The sequence below is a fragment of the Eulemur rufifrons genome, chromosome 21 (genome assembly GCF_041146395.1).
Source record: "Eulemur rufifrons isolate Redbay chromosome 21, OSU_ERuf_1, whole genome shotgun sequence".
In the NCBI taxonomy this organism is placed as follows: domain Eukaryota; kingdom Metazoa; phylum Chordata; class Mammalia; order Primates; family Lemuridae; genus Eulemur; species Eulemur rufifrons.
Genome location: NC_091003.1, coordinates 6,117,929 through 6,133,251, shown reverse-complemented (window position 1 = coordinate 6,133,251; position 15,323 = coordinate 6,117,929). Strand labels below are relative to the sequence as shown.

At 48.1% G+C, this 15,323-nt stretch overlaps 1 protein-coding gene across 2 annotated transcripts in view; it reads right to left on the bottom strand.

Moving 5' to 3' along the window:
* The window catches only part of KDM2B (lysine demethylase 2B), a 117,233-nt gene that overhangs the window by 51,874 nt on the left and 50,036 nt on the right, over positions 1 to 15,323 (bottom strand). For both annotated transcript variants that reach the window (XM_069497631.1, XM_069497629.1), the window contains exons 10-11: positions 14,611 to 14,737; positions 11,420 to 11,898 (exon numbers count right to left, since the gene is read on the bottom strand). In XM_069497631.1, coding sequence (XP_069353732.1) covers positions 11,420 to 11,898; positions 14,611 to 14,737 — 606 coding nt within the window. The remainder of the gene's footprint in view (positions 1 to 11,419; positions 11,899 to 14,610; positions 14,738 to 15,323) is intronic.

Here is a 15,323-nt window from a genome sequence, read left to right as displayed (position 1 = left end):
GTATACTATCCTAATGTAAGATGTCATTATTAGGGGAAAACTAGGTATAACGGTTGTATATGGGAACCCTCAGTATTATCTACGGAATTTTTCTATAAATCTAAAACTGTCCTGAAAAATAAAGTCGATAAGTAAAAAATAATTTAAAAAAATGATAATCCGACAATAATAACACAATAAAGCAAAATGGGATTCTTAGGTTACCAATTTCTCTAATATGTATGCAGCATATTTAAAAAGAAATAGAACAGAAAGGAACCAAGAATGAACATGATTCAACTAAGGTATGAACTTCACATGGGGTATAAGAAAGGCTACCAAAGCCAACTGTGGTGGCTCCAGCCTGCAGTTACAGCTACTTGAGAAGCTGAGGTGGAAGGATCACTTGAGCCCAGGAGTTCAAGTCGAGTCTGGGCAACATAGCAAGACCCCATCTCAAAAAAAAAAAAAAAAAATGCTGAATGAATCTAAGACAGTAAGATGCGCTGGTGCTTGCTCTGTGCAGGGCACTGCAATATATATTTCATATTCATTCTCACTCAACCCTCTTAACACCCTGTGACATGATGATTATCTTACTCATGGCACAGATGAGGAAACCAGGGTTTAGGCAGAAGAAGGGAACTGTCCAACACCACACAGCTAGCAAGGGGTGGAGGCCGGGCTGAATCCCCAATCAAGCCAACTTCTGTGCTCTCATGATGACAGCATTCAGTTTATCTCAAAAAAAGGGGAGGTCCATGTTCATAGCAGCATTATTCACAATAGCCAAAAGGTGGAAGCACCCCAAGTGCCCGTCGACAGATGAATAATAAACAAAATGCACTCTATTCATACAACAGAATATCACTCTGCCTGAAAAAAGGGAATTCTGACATATGATACAATACAGATGAACCTTGGGGACATTATGGTCAATGAAATAAGCCAAGCACAAAAGAACAAATACTGTATGATTCTATTTACATGCAGCACCTAGAGCAAATCATAGAACGGGGGGTGCCAGGGGCTGTGGAGGATGCAGAATGGGGAGCTGGTGTTTAATGGAGACAGAATTTTGGTTTTGCAAGATGAAAAACATTCTGCGGATGGACAGTGGTGATGGTTGCACAAAAATGTGACTGTACTGAATGCCACTGAACTGTGCACCTAAAGATGGTTAAAACGGTCAGTTTTATGTTATATATATTTTATCACAATTTTTAAAAAGGGGAGGGGAAGTGGGGTTCATTAATCTCTCATTTCATGTTTTCTCTTAATAACTCTTATGAATTTCACACCCGACATATATCAGTGTTTGGTTTTTTTAATAATAGTATTTCCCCCTCCCCCTAAAAGTTCATTAAGGAAAAAAGGGCTTTCCAGAAAGATGTTCCATGTTTAGCCAAAGCCTTTCAATTCCCCCTCATATGTCCCACAGGACTTTCTGTCCCGTTGGCCCAATTCCAAACTCTAGGCTGGGGGTGACAACCTCAAACACCTCCAGGAACCAGGCAGTAAGTGAAAGATGTAAATAGACTAGGACAATAGGGAGTGGTGAGGCCTGCGGCAAACTGGAGAACACATGCCCCATTTAAACAGGCAAATGCTACTCAGTTCCAATTTATTAACCTCCTGTAGAAATGAAAGCCCCATGAGATCACCAATTTTTCAGAAGAAATCAAAGATCCAGAGTTTTATTTGAAACCTTGCATTTTTAAATGTTGGCAACTGACTGAAACTTTTTTTAAAAAAGTAACTATGAAGGCCGGGCATGGTGGCTCACGCCTATAAGCCCAGTACTCTGGGAGGCCGAGGTGGGCAAACTGTTTGAACTCAGGAGTTCGAGACCAGCCTGAGCAAGAGCGAGACCCCGTCTTTAATAAAAGTAGAAAGAAATTATATGGACAGCTAAAACTATATATAGAAAAAATTAGCCGGGCATGGTGGCACATGCCTACAGTCCCAGCAACTCGGGAAGCTGAGGCAAGAGGATTGCTTGAGCCCAGGAGTTTGAGGTTGCTGTGAGCTAGGCTGACACCACAGCACTCTAGTCCGGGCAACAGAGTGAGACGCTGTCTCAAAAAAAAAAAAAAAAAAAAAAAAAACTATGAGCCCAACATATTTGTGCGCTGGTTTGGCCCATGCGCCACCAGTCTGGAAACCCAGCTCTACGTAGGACTGAAAATAACACCCACTCGTCTTTGCTGGAGTTTCTCCTTCTGAATTGTCTCAAGATTTCTTGTCATTTCAGTTTCAGAGCTGGACTCTGTAGGTCACAAGCATCGGGGTGGAGGCCTCTCTAGAGGAATGCCTGGTTACAAAAAGCTATTACTGGAGTTGTTTAAGTACTAGTCTTAATAAATTAATAATGATAAATACAATTTTTAAGTTATTTAATTAAAAAAAAAATTTAGCGAAGTCCTCTGAGTCCCAGTTCTCACATACTTCAGAGTTCCCCTCTGTGTGTGGCCCTCTGTGGCCACCAGGGGACGCCCTGGGCTCTGACCCTCAGGGAAGAATTTTCATTTGTGACAGGCTTCAGGAAACGGAGATTATTCTAATTGGGGATTTTGTCTCCGAGAAATAGATCGCGCTGGAGGGAAGCATGTCACCGGTTTCCCTAGACACTGCCTGAATTTATACACTCCCTGGGGCTCCTGGAAGCACAGATACAAGGAAGGCTGGGTGCCTGCACCAGCTCAGCACCCTAAGGGTTTCGCCCTACAAGGCTTCTGTCTGGCGAAGCCCAGGGCACGCTTTCTAAAAGAGAAAGACTGGGCCACGGCACCCTTTCTGCGGCAAACTGTCCCGTGTTTGACCTAACAGGATAACCACAGACAACGATGGCTGGGCCTGGGCTCCCCGTATGCCAACTTCTCTCAAGTAGTTTAATTAGTTAACAATGGATTCAGGTCCCACTGCTCCCCAGGGTGGGGCGTTAATAATTAGAACCTCCATCTATGCTGTGACTAAAAATACCGCCACTGTGAAAATAAGGCAGAGGCAGGCATCAGGGAAGAATCACCCACCAGGGCTCCTAAAAGGGAGATCCAGCATGGGGCAGCTCACACTGCTGCTCCAGGGAACCCGGCAAGTCTCAGGGGTCCCCCCTTGCTACGGGTAAGGACCCCCGCCAGGCGTCAATGCACCTTGGGTCTTTCAATTCCCCTCCCTCCATCCCAGCCCAACCATCTGTGCCTGCCTGTAAAAACCCATCTGTAGTTCAATTGTGTCCCCCAAAGAGATTACATTCAAGTTTTAACCCTCAGTACCTGTGACTGTGGCCTCACATGGAAAAGGGTCTTTGCAAATGTTAAGGATCGCAAGATGAAATAATTCTGGATTTAGGGTAGGCCATGACTAGTGTCTTTATAAGAGAAAGAAGAGGGAGATTTGGACAGAGACACAAAGGAGTCCATGGGAAGATGAAGGCTGAGACTGGAGTGACGTGGACACAAGCCAAGGAGTACCAGGTGCTGCCAGGAGCTGCCAGAAACCGGAGGAGGCAGGGAAGGATTCTGTCCTAAACCCTTCAGAGGGAGCACAGCCTTGCGACATTTTGATTTCAGACTTCTGGCTCCCAGGACTATTAGAGAAGAAATTTACTGTTCTAAACCACCCGGTTGTGGCAATGTGTTGTGGCAGTCACAGGAAACTAACACATGGCCTTTGCCATAGTGCATGATGGCTAAAAGATTATTGGCTATGTCACTTTAGGCAAGTCACCACATCTCTCTCGGTCTCAGTTTCCCTACCTACAATAACGGGACACTTCACAGTCTCTGCCTTGCCAGGCTGCAGCAAGTGTCCTAACGCACATGTGTTGGCTGATTCCCTGTCGGCCCACACCTAATTTCCTGATGGGATACACTTCCCCCTCTGGAGCCTGCAGAACTCATCCATTTAATAAGTTCGAAGCAGAGGGAAATTCAAAAGTTGATTTAGTTGGAAGGGAAGTTTAAAAGTTGATTTAGCTGTATAATAGCAGGGATAATAAATGTGGTTCGGGGGTCAAAAAAAAAGTCCCACATGCCATGGATCAACCAATCCGTTGTTCAGGTTTGGGTTTCCCTGAAACTGAGCTCCCCGCCCCTCTCTCTGTTGCTCTCCTATGTTCTCCTGAGGTGGTACAGGCAGGGGACACACTGTATACATGGCTTGTTCTGTTGTCACACTGGGAGCTCCCTAGGCCAGAGGCCTTTCTCATTCATCCATGTATCAACAGTTTCTCCCCTCACTGCCAATGCCAAGCATGGGGCTCAGCATCACACCTGGCCCCAGAGGGAGCGTCTCGGCACCTGTTGGAGGTCTGACCACCCTGGCTGGCCTCAACCTGGCTGCCCTGTGTTCTGTGCTCTGGGTTATCTGCAGGGTGTGAGAGGCGGCAGCCCTGCCACTGGCTTCCCTCCTTTTGGCGCCTCTGAAGCAGGTGGGGGTGTGATGATTTAAAAAAGCTAACAGCGCTGGAGGGCTCTGCACCTCACTGTTCTGCTAATCAGCAAGACGGCGGAGGGCGGTTGCTTCAATGAGCAGGTGTGTTCCAGGGCTGGGAGGTGATGACCCCCAAGAGAGAAAAGCTGTGCACACCTTCCACGGTCAAGGGTTTCACAAGCTCTCCCGCTTGACCCTGAACCGGACTGTTTTCATTCCACAGTGTCTGAAATAATAATAACAATATCCACTCCAGTTTACTGAACACCTAAAGGCTCTGCTGAGGCTTAAAGCATGTCACCTCCCTGAGTCCTCATGACCACGACGTAGGTATTCTTACTACTCCCATTTGACCGTGTTCCCCGCACATTCCGCTGGCTAATGGATGGCACAAGGGATTTGGTCTGATTCCAGAATATTCAGTCTTAAAATATAACACCTGTTTGGATAATGTACTCTTCAATTTAAGATGGTTTTCTTTCCTATTATATTTGGGGTTCGATGCAAGAACAACAGAATTGATCTCCATTTTGATGTTAAAAAAAGTAACAAAAGCAACGATACCTGTCTCTTCCAGCCCCGTAACTCCTACAATCCCATAATCCCCAGTGGTTCCACATTCCAAGCAATCCCACAATTCCATGCGGCCCCATATACCAAGCAGTCCCATGATCCCGTGTGATCCCATAATTCCAAGCAGTCCTATAATTCCATGCAGCCTCGTATACCAAGCAGTCCCATGATCCCATGTGATCCCATAATTCCAAGCAGTCCCATAATTCCATGGGGCGCCATAATCCACGCAATGAGAAAGGCATCGTCTGCACTGAGCTGGTATTTCCACTCCAAGCTGATACTCTGGCAGACGGGAGTGTGCAGTCAGAGAACATGGCGTTACCATAATTAACGAAGACTCGGCCTGCAGTCCACTCACGAGCGCAGGTACAGAATCGCCTTGCAAAGGGGGATCTAACAAAGACTTCCCCCCTCCAGCCTCAGTGGTTTCTGCCCAATCAGGCCTGTGCCCTTCACAGTATGGCAAAACACCAACTATTTTCAAGTCATTAACAATGAATTTGAGGACTAGACCTGCCCCCAAATAGCCCACAATCCCTCCTGAGTTCTCGTCGAAAGCACAGATTCTTCTAGCGGGGACAGCATACAGGGTGACTCCCATCTTATTGTGAATTACTTTGTCCACCGATTAATGGTTGCCAACCCAAGACGAAAGAGGGGAAAGATGATGTACCGTGTTTTTTGTTTTTTGTTTGAGACAGAGTGTTGCTCTGTTGCCTGGGCTAGAGTGCCATGGCATCAGCCTAGCTCACAGCAACCTCAAACTGCTAAGCTCAAGCAATCCTCCTGCCCCAGCCTCCCTAGTAGCTGGGACTACAGGCATGCGCCACCATGCCCAGCTAATTTTTTCTATGTTTAGTTGTCTGACTAATTTCTTTTTATTTTTAGTAGAGACAGGGTCTCGCTCTTGCTCAGGCTGGTCTCAAACTCCTGAGCTCAAGTGATCCTCCCGCCTCGGCCTCCCAGAGTGCTGGGATTACAAGCGTGAGCCATGATGCCTGGCCGATGTACTGTGTTGAACGGTATAACCCTAAAATTCATGTGCCCCCAGAGTCTCAGAATGATCATGAAATCTCTGTAGATTTAACCAAGTTAAGATGAGGTCGTGCTGGATTAGGGTGGCCCCTAATCCAATGACTACTGTCAGTTGCTGACAACACGGAGAAAACTGCTATGTGACAAAGAGGCGGAGATTGAAGTGCTGCAGCCATAAACCAAGGAACACCAGCAAACACCAGGTGGTGGCGGAGGTGAGGAAGGATCCTCCCCTCCAGCCTGCAGACAGAGCGTGGCCATGTCTACACCTTGATTACAGACTCTTCACCTCCACAAGTGAGAGGACAATTTTCTGTGGTCTAAGATACAGACTTGGTGGGACTCTGTTACGTCAGCCCTAGGAAACTAATACAGATGGCAACCTTTTGACCTGAGGGAGGGATGTGGCACTGTGGAAAGGGAGAGAAGAGGGAGAAGGGAAGGAGCACAGGAAGGGCGGGGAGTTGGCCAAAGTCAGTCTAGCGAGGGCCTGCTAGATGCTTTATGTTCATTAACTCACTGTTCCTCAAAATAATTCAATGGCATAGGTTCCTGTTGCGTTATGCCCATTTTACAGTGGGGTCATTCAGGTTTCTCTAAAGAATAAACACTTCAGAATGGACAAGGGAGCTGGGCATGGTGACGCACGCCTATAGTCCCAGCTATTCAGGAGACAGAGGCAGCCTGGGCAACATAACAAGACCCTGCCCGCCCCCCCCATCTTAAAAAAAAAAACAAAAGGCCAAGGAACCACAGAATCTGGTCCCCAGAAGAACAAAGCACATCTCGTCCAGTATCCTTATTTTACATACAGGTAAATAGAAAGGTAAAGTAGCTTGACCAAGGCGGCACAGCAAATAGCAAAGAGCAGAAACCAAACATGAACCCAAGAGTCGCCTGTGTCCTCACTTCTTGTTCTTCTCACTGTATACAGGCCAATATCCTGGCATCTCCATCAGAATAAGTGTCTTTAAAGGAGAGGGTCACTGGGCCGGGCACAGTGGCTCACGCCTGTAATCCTAGTACTCTGGGAGACCGAGGCAGGAGGATTGCTTGAGCTTAAGAGTTTGAGATCAGCCTGAGCAAGAGTGAGACCCCATTTCTACTAAAACTAGAAAAATTAGCCCGGTGTGGTGGCATGCGCCTACAGTCCCAGCTACTCAGAAGGCTGAGGCAGGAGGATCACCTGAGCCCAGGAGGTTGAGGTTGCTGTGAGTAAGCTATGACGACGCCACTGCACTTTAGTTGGGGCAACAGAGCAAGAGTCTATCTCAAAAAAAAAGGGAGGGGGGTCACTGAAGGCACCTCAGTGCCAACTCCCTGGAGCTCTTCACAACGATGGGCAAGGGAATGGTTTTCTTAGAATTTCATAACATGCTGGAATCTCCCTTTCCTTCCACAAACCAAATTAAACAAGATGGTCATTTCAGTCTGAATCTAAATCCATACCCCTCAAGGCGAGTCACTCACATCAGCATGGCAGAAAGGACCAACCCAACTTACAAAAGTTCTGCCCACGCAAAGAGCAAAATAGACTTAAGGGTACAAAGACAAAAAAGAAAGCTTTAAGAGAGAAAAGCAAGTTGTAGAATAGAATGATCTAATTTTTAAAAATTATGTATATATGTTTATATGCATGGGGGTGAGAGGAAAGCTCTAGAAGTATATAGACTGGATGGTTAACAGCAGTTAACTACAGGGCATGAGCATTGAGGAGGGGGGATGTTTTCTATCCTCTGGTCTATAACGTTTAATTTTTTCACATTGATCATATAACACTGTTACACTTAAAACTTTGATAAAGATAGTCTTTTTTTTTTTTTTTTTTTTTTTTTTTTTTTTTTTTGTTGAGACAGAGTCTCACTTTGTTGCCCAGGCTAGAGTGAGTGCCGTGGCGTCAGCTTAGCTCACAGCAACCTCAGACTCCTCGGCTTAAGCGATCCTACTGCCTCAGCCTCCCGAGTAGCTGGGACTACAGGCATGCGCCACTATGCCCGGCTAATTTTTTCTATATAGATTTTTTTTAGTTGTCCATATAATGTCTTTCTATTTTTAGTAGAGACGGGGTCTCACTCAGGCTGGTCTCGAACTTCTGACCTTGAGCAATCCACCCGCCTCGGCCTCCCAGAGTGCTAGGATTACAGGCGTGAGCCACCGCGCCCGGCCAAGATAGTCTTTAAAAAGCAAATGTCAGGATACAAAAGTACTTTACAATGAAATATCCAGAACAGGTAAATCCATAAAAATAGAAAGAAGATTGGGGGGAGGAGGAAATAGGAAATGACTGCTAATGGGTCCAGGATTGTTTGCAGTGATGAAAAGGTTTTGTTTTGTTTTGTTTTGTTTTTTTTGAGACAGAGTCTCACTCTGTTTCCCAGGCTAGAGTGAGTGCCGTGGCGTCAGCCTAGCTCACAGCAACCTCAAACTCCTGAGCTCAAAGGATCCTCCTATCTCAGCCTCCCGAGTAGCTGGGACTACAGGCATGAGCCACCATGCCCGGCTAATTTTTTCTATATATATTTTTAGCTGTCTATATAATTTCTTTCTATTTTTAGTAGAGATGGGGTCTCGCTCTTGCTCAGGCTGGTCTCCAACTCCTGAGCTCAAACAATCCGCCCACCTCGGCCTCCCAGAGTGCTAGGATTACAGGCGTGAGCCACCGCGCCCGGCCTGAAAAGGTTTTGGAATGAGTTAGAGGAGGTGGTTGCACAACACTGTGAATACACTTTATGTCACTGAGCTGGATACTTTAAAATTGTTAAAAGGGTAAATTTTATGTTATGTGTATCTTTGGTTTTTTTTTTTTTTTTGAAACAAGATCTTACTCTGTTGCCCAAGCTGGAATGCAGTAGCGCAATCATAACTCATGGTAGCCTGGAACCTCTGGGCTCCCACCACCATGCCAGGCTAATTTTAAAAATTTTTTTTGTAGAGATGGGGTCTCACTACATTGTCCAGGCTGGTCTTGAACTCCTGGCCTTCCAAAATGCTGGGATTACAGGCATGAGCCACCGTGCCCAGCCTGTCATGTGTATCTTACCACAATAAAAAAAAATACATTACAAATGAAAAAAAAAAAATAGATTCTTAATAGACGCCAAAACCTAGCCATCTGGGGACTGAGTTGGATTGGGGATTTCTTCAATCCCAGGGGCTCTGGTTATGCTGAGCCGCCCTGAGTAGCAGTCTCTGAGGCCCCAGAGAAGGGGAGAGGAGAGAGGCCATCATTTTGGAACATGAGCCAAAGATCTTAATTGGTTGATCATCAGGAAGGAACCAACCACAATGGCCAGAAACATAAACCCCTCAATAGTAGCCAGGGAGGTGGGCATCAGCTATGAATTCTGTCTCAGACCCACATTCCTGAGCTGTTTTTATTTCTCAGCCAATGCAAAAGAATCCCCAACTGCTAAGAGAGAACAAAGGGACCTGAGTGTGCAGCCGGGAAGAAAAGGCTGCCCACCCTCTATGACAACACTCTCACCATCCCACCATCCCACTCCCAGTCCTGGGTTCAAAATCTTTTCTGGTCTCCAGGGATAATGAGGGGCCTAGGGCCTGTCAGGAGAATCAGAAACTCCCCTGCTCCGAAAGAGATGGCAGGACCCACCTCCCCCATACAGGAACTTGGCCACACACCATTTAGAGACACTAGCAGAAGTTCCAATTTTCCTGGGGTTCTAAGAAAGTCCGTCCACCCAATGTACAAACTCTTCAGCCTGAAAAGACCCTCTTTAGGCAAGGCTCAAGAGCATAAATATTTCTAAATAGGCCAGGCGCAGTGGCTCACGCCTGTAATCCTAGTACTCTGAGAGGCTGAGGCGGGAGGATCGCTCGAGGTCAGGAGTTCGAGACTAGCCTGAGCAAGAGCGAGACCCCATCTCTACTAAAAAATAGAAAGAAATTATCTGGACAACTAAAAATATATAGAAAAAATTAGCTGGGCATGGTGGTGCATGCCTGTAATCCCAGCTACTTGGGAGGCTGAAGCAGAAGAATTGCTTGAGCCCAGGAGTTTGAGGTTGCTGTGAGCTAGGCTGGCGCCATGGCACTCTAGCCAGGGCAAAAGAGCGAGACTCTGTCTCAAAAAATAAATAAATAAATAAATAAAGATTCCTTTAGGAAATGTAACATACAAAAATCCATAGCAAAAGATTATGGGTCTTAAACTAGGTTTTAAACAGGAACACTGCATGTAAAATTTTATGTGTATAAGCATATTTGGGGGGGATGGGGGAGTCCATTATTTTCATAAAATTCTCAAAAGAGGCCAGCAACCTCCAAAAAAGTCAAGAATCAATGAAAAAGACCCATTATCAAGTAAAGATTTGCTTTCTAGGATTATTTATCACAGAGTTTTTTCACCTGGCAATTTCCCCTAAGTTATAAGATTTCAATTTCACACACCTGGAGGGGACATACCTGCTATATATAAAGTGAGGGACACCTAGGTTAATTGTTTTGTACACTGGCTCCCTCTACTGGTGGCACCTGTTAGGCTACCTGATGTGGGCCCCAGGTCTCCACCACTATAACCCAGTACGCCCCTAAGGTGGTGGAATCTTAATATTTCTATATTCCAGAGGATGACACAATGTTTCCTAAAAGAACACATGAACTACCAAGTCCCGGGTAGTTTTCAGCCATTGAAGAAGAAACTTAAATTCAGTACCCAATCCCAAGCAGGCAGCTGGGTCACTTAAGCACCAGACATTGGAGAAGGAAGCCCAAATGCCTCCGAGGCCTCACACTAAAAAGCCTTACCAATGCTAAAACAGGGGGCAGTTCCATGCAGTGGTACACACAAGTTCTGGAGCCACCCTGGGTCCTGATCCCACCTCCACCATCTACCTCATCTGTGAGCTCAGGCATGTCCCTTAACTTCTCTGCGCTTCCTACTTCCTCATCATTTAAATGCAGATGATGAAGGACACCGCTGAATCCTATTGGCCACGTGGTGCCCGCATTAGCTGGCCAGGTGGAGGACCATGGGATGTGCAACCTGCTCACGTGAAACAGATGCACGCTGCAGGGAAACCAGCCCAGAACAGCAAGTCTTCCCGACAGAGATGGAGGAGTCTGTTCCCAAGCTCAACAACACCACTATTGCCACACACATCACACATTCTGCCTGGCAGAGCTCCAGTTTCCAACAAGTCCTGGGAAAAACTTAACCACAAAGCCAGCTTCCACCATGCCATTCCTCTGCAGCTCTTGATGGTGGCCTCTGCGCGGACACAGACCCCCAGAGGTCTCCTCCCAGCACCTGGACAGATGCCCAGAACAGCAGAACAGTTTGCACCAAGCCACCCTGAGCCATGCTGCCACTGTCACCTTGAACAGAACCTGCCCAGCCCTCCTCAGTTGCCCAGCCCCAGACGCGACCCCTGCCCACCTTCACGCCCTCCAGGAGTGCTTGGGGGTCCTCGATGCCCTCAGGGACACACTTCTTGTTCTCTGGGAGGGATTCAAGTTTCTCCACCAGAGCTTTCAGGCCCTTCAGTTCAAACTCAGTGAGGTGGGTCCATTTGGCGGCAACCTCTGTGGCGGGAGAGCCAGTGGGTGTCTTGGGGTAGTCTATGGGCATCGTGGTGGACTTCACGCTTTCCTCCGACTCATTAGACAAAGTCCTTTTCAGGAACCTCATGGCAGGTGCTTTGGGCTTCTTCCCGGGGGCCTCCTGGTCCTCAGAGGGGGTGCTGGTGGGCGAGACGGGGCCATCGGCAGGTGGCTTCGGTGCCTTGTCTGCACCCTCCCCTTCCTCCTCCTCCTGCTCCTCCTCTTCCTCCTGGGGCTGCTGCTCACAGGACTCCTCCTCCATCTCCAGCCAGGAATCAGACGAGAAGCCGTCTACGCTGGGCTTTCTTGGGGCATCTGAGGGGACGCGGGGGTCACAAGAAAGACTGAGATGAATGCCCAACTCCCTGCTGGAAGTCTCTGGAACCTCCACTCAGCCTGCCTCCCCTTGACTCCAGAGATCAAGCTTCTCTGACGATCCTACTGGTCTATGCCTCCCAGCCCCTAGAAAGACAGCTCAGTCAGACAGAGGTTCAAATCCCAGCTATGCTGTGTGTACCCACACAGGTTGCCTTAAATCTCTGAACATACCTGGTACTTTATTTTTTAATGTCTAAAAATGAGCCAAAAATAACATATATAATTCCATTCATGTGAAATATCTAGAACGGGGGGGAATCTATAGAGACAGGAAGTAGATTAGTTGATAGGAGAGAAAAGACAAAAGAAGCTAAAGAGTTTCTTTTCAAGGTGATGGAAATGTCCTAAAATTGACTGCAGTGGTGGCTGCACAACCCTGTGAATATTCTAAAAACCACTGCATTGTACACTTTCCATGGGTGAACCGTATGGTATGTAAACTACATCCCAGTAGAGCTGTTTACAAAGGTAAGGCAGGAGGCCGGGCACGGTGGCTCACGCCTGTAATCCTAGCACTCTGGGAGGCTGAGGTGGGAGGATTGCTTGAGCTCAGGAGTTTGAGACCAGCCTGAGCAAGAGCGAGACCCCATCTCTACTAAAAATAGAAAGAAATTAGCTGGACAACTAAAAATATATATAGAAAAAATTAGCCAGGCATGGTGGTGCATGCCTGTAGTCCCAGCTACTCAGGAGGCTGAGGAAAGAGAATCACTCAAGTCCAGGAGTTTGAGGTTGCAGTGAGCTATCATGACACCACTGCACTCCAGCCTGGGTAACAGAGTTGAGACCCTGAATCAAAAAAAAAAATTTTTTTTAATACAAAAATAAATAAAGGCCGGGCGCGGTGGCTCACGCCTGTAATCCTAGCACTCTGGGAGGCCGAGGCGGGTGGATCGCTCGAGGTCAGGAGTTCGAGATCAGCCTGAGCAAGAGCGAGACCCCGTCTCTACTAAAAATAGAAAGAAATTATATGGACAACTAAAATATATATATACAAAAAATTAGCCGGGCATGGTGGCGCATGCCTGTAGTCCCAGCTACTCGGGAGGCTGAGGCAGTAGGATCGCTTAAGCCCAGGAGTTTGAGGTTGCTGTGAGCTAGACTGACGCCACGGCACTCACTCTAGCCCGGGCAACAGAGTGAGACTCTGTCTCAAAAAAAAAAAAATAAATAAATAAATAAATAAAAATATAAAGCAAAGCAAATGTTCTCTGGAGGCTGCGATGAGGAGTAAACAGGCATCACCAAGCACAGTTCCTGGCACACGAGTAGCACTCGATAAAGGGGGTGTCTCCCTCACGTCTCCCCTTCTCCTTGGCAGATGGGCTGGAAGAGCCGGCGGGAAAGCAGTGGCAAGAAAATGTAAGAAAAAAAGTGAGCACTGATTACCCAAGCACTGCCTCACGATCTCCTCTTGTGCCTGCGAATGGAATTGGAAATGTTCTTCCACCCTAAATATCCAAGTGAGAAAACCAGCCTTTGGTTTCCCGGCCTGGGGACAACTGACACTCAGAAATCCTTTCACTCTCCCCAACCTCTGGTCCCCAGGAGAGCATGTAGCTACTGCAGTCACAGCGGCTCTCACGCTATTTCAGGATTATTTCCCTTCCCTCCCACCAGGCTGGGAGCTCCAGAGGAGCAGGTGGTGGCCTTCCGGTACTTTCCAACCCCTGAGTGTGGCATCATCTGACGGGAACGAGACTCACGACACACCCCAAAGACAAAGATCCCTGCAGAAACACTGGTGTCCCCTCATATGCCCAGCCTGAAACCCCTAAAAGTCACTAAGAATGAGACTTCAGGGAAGCGGGGGAGGAGGCCTCCTGCAGGGGGTTAAAAAGAAGAATCTAAAAGTCCTGCAGGAAAAATCGTGCAGACCTACAGGAGACAGACTCCTCTCATCTTTCTATCCCGTGATGAAGCAAGCGGACTCTACATCCAGGAAAAGCCCTCGGCGACAACGGCTCAGAGATCCAGCCAGGAAGAATCGTGTTCTTTCTCTAGACTGCTGGTCGGGGCTTGCTGTCACAGCCAGATGCAACTTCAGGGCGGGCATTTGTGAGGCGAGATTCAAGGACAGAGCCATGTTGAGGAGACGGTGTCCCTTTAAGTCCTGGCAGTAGGGCAGGGCACTGCAGCGGCAGCTACAAATGCTCTCTCCTGGCTCCCCTAAGCCTGCACCACCGGCCCTGGTCACCCCTCCTGCGGGCTCAAAGGCAGCCTGGGTTTTGGGGGACTGGCTGCATCTCCCAGGCCTGCTCCTACACTGACAAAAACCCAACCTTTCGTGTAGCGGGTGCAATCACCTGGCAACCACAGTGGCATCAAAGCACAAGGATTCTTTGCTCTGGGGGTGACCCTGTTTCAGCAGCCATGCCCGGACCAGCCCCTCCCTGCCCCTGCACAGTCACAGGCTGGAGGCCACAAACATGGCTCTTTGGGGCACATGAGTTCATTTTCTTGGACTCTATATTCAAAGTGGGAAGCTGACAAGAATGGCTTCCCCGCTAAGGGGCCTCTAGGATGCTGCCCAATACTCTGGGCTCAAAAGAATCCCCTGAACCCAGGGAGTCTCTCCAGGGCCCGCTAGAAAACAGTTTCTGCCCCAGCTGCACAGCTGAGGCTGTGGGCTCCCTGTGGCTCACTCACCAATAAGCATGGATTCTCTCTGGTACTCCTGAGTGAGGTAGGAGCGCTGGGTCACACAGTACACATATCTCTCCAAGACATACCAGCACATCTCATAGTAGAAAGGGTAACGGAATTTGGGCTGCACCTGAAAGCAAAGACCCAGGCAGGCGGAGGTCAGTCTCTGGAGGGCAAAGGGGAAAGGAGGGAGAGAAGTAGGGGGACGCTCCCCGGGGGTGGGGGTCATTGGCATCATCTTAGCAAGAGCACAAATGGTGGGAGGGAAAATGGGCGGGTTGCTGGGAGGGGAAGATGCCAGCAGCATGCACAAATGAGGCGGAGGACGCGGCCCATGTGAGAGCGTAATCTCAAAGGTCCCTGAGCTGCATGCCTGGACGTTGAATGGGGGCCACTTGGTGCTTCTGTGAGACGCAGAGAAACAGTTCTCCCTTGACCTGCTAGCAGATGGTGTGGGTACCTGCAGATGGGAGCCACTGCCTGATTCTACCCATAAGAGACAAGGCTCATCGTTCTTGAAAATTCTCGCACAGACTCTTCTGTCCCTCCCACCCCCTTGAAAAACAGAAATCTACCCCCAAACCTTACCCATTTGCAGACAGGCTAAGGAGCATCCTCCTGCACACTGGGAAGGAGGCTGGGCCAGGTCAACCAATGAGGGTGTGGGGGCGTGGTCTTTCTCCCAGGGGCGGGGCCTCAGAGGCTCCACCTCCTGC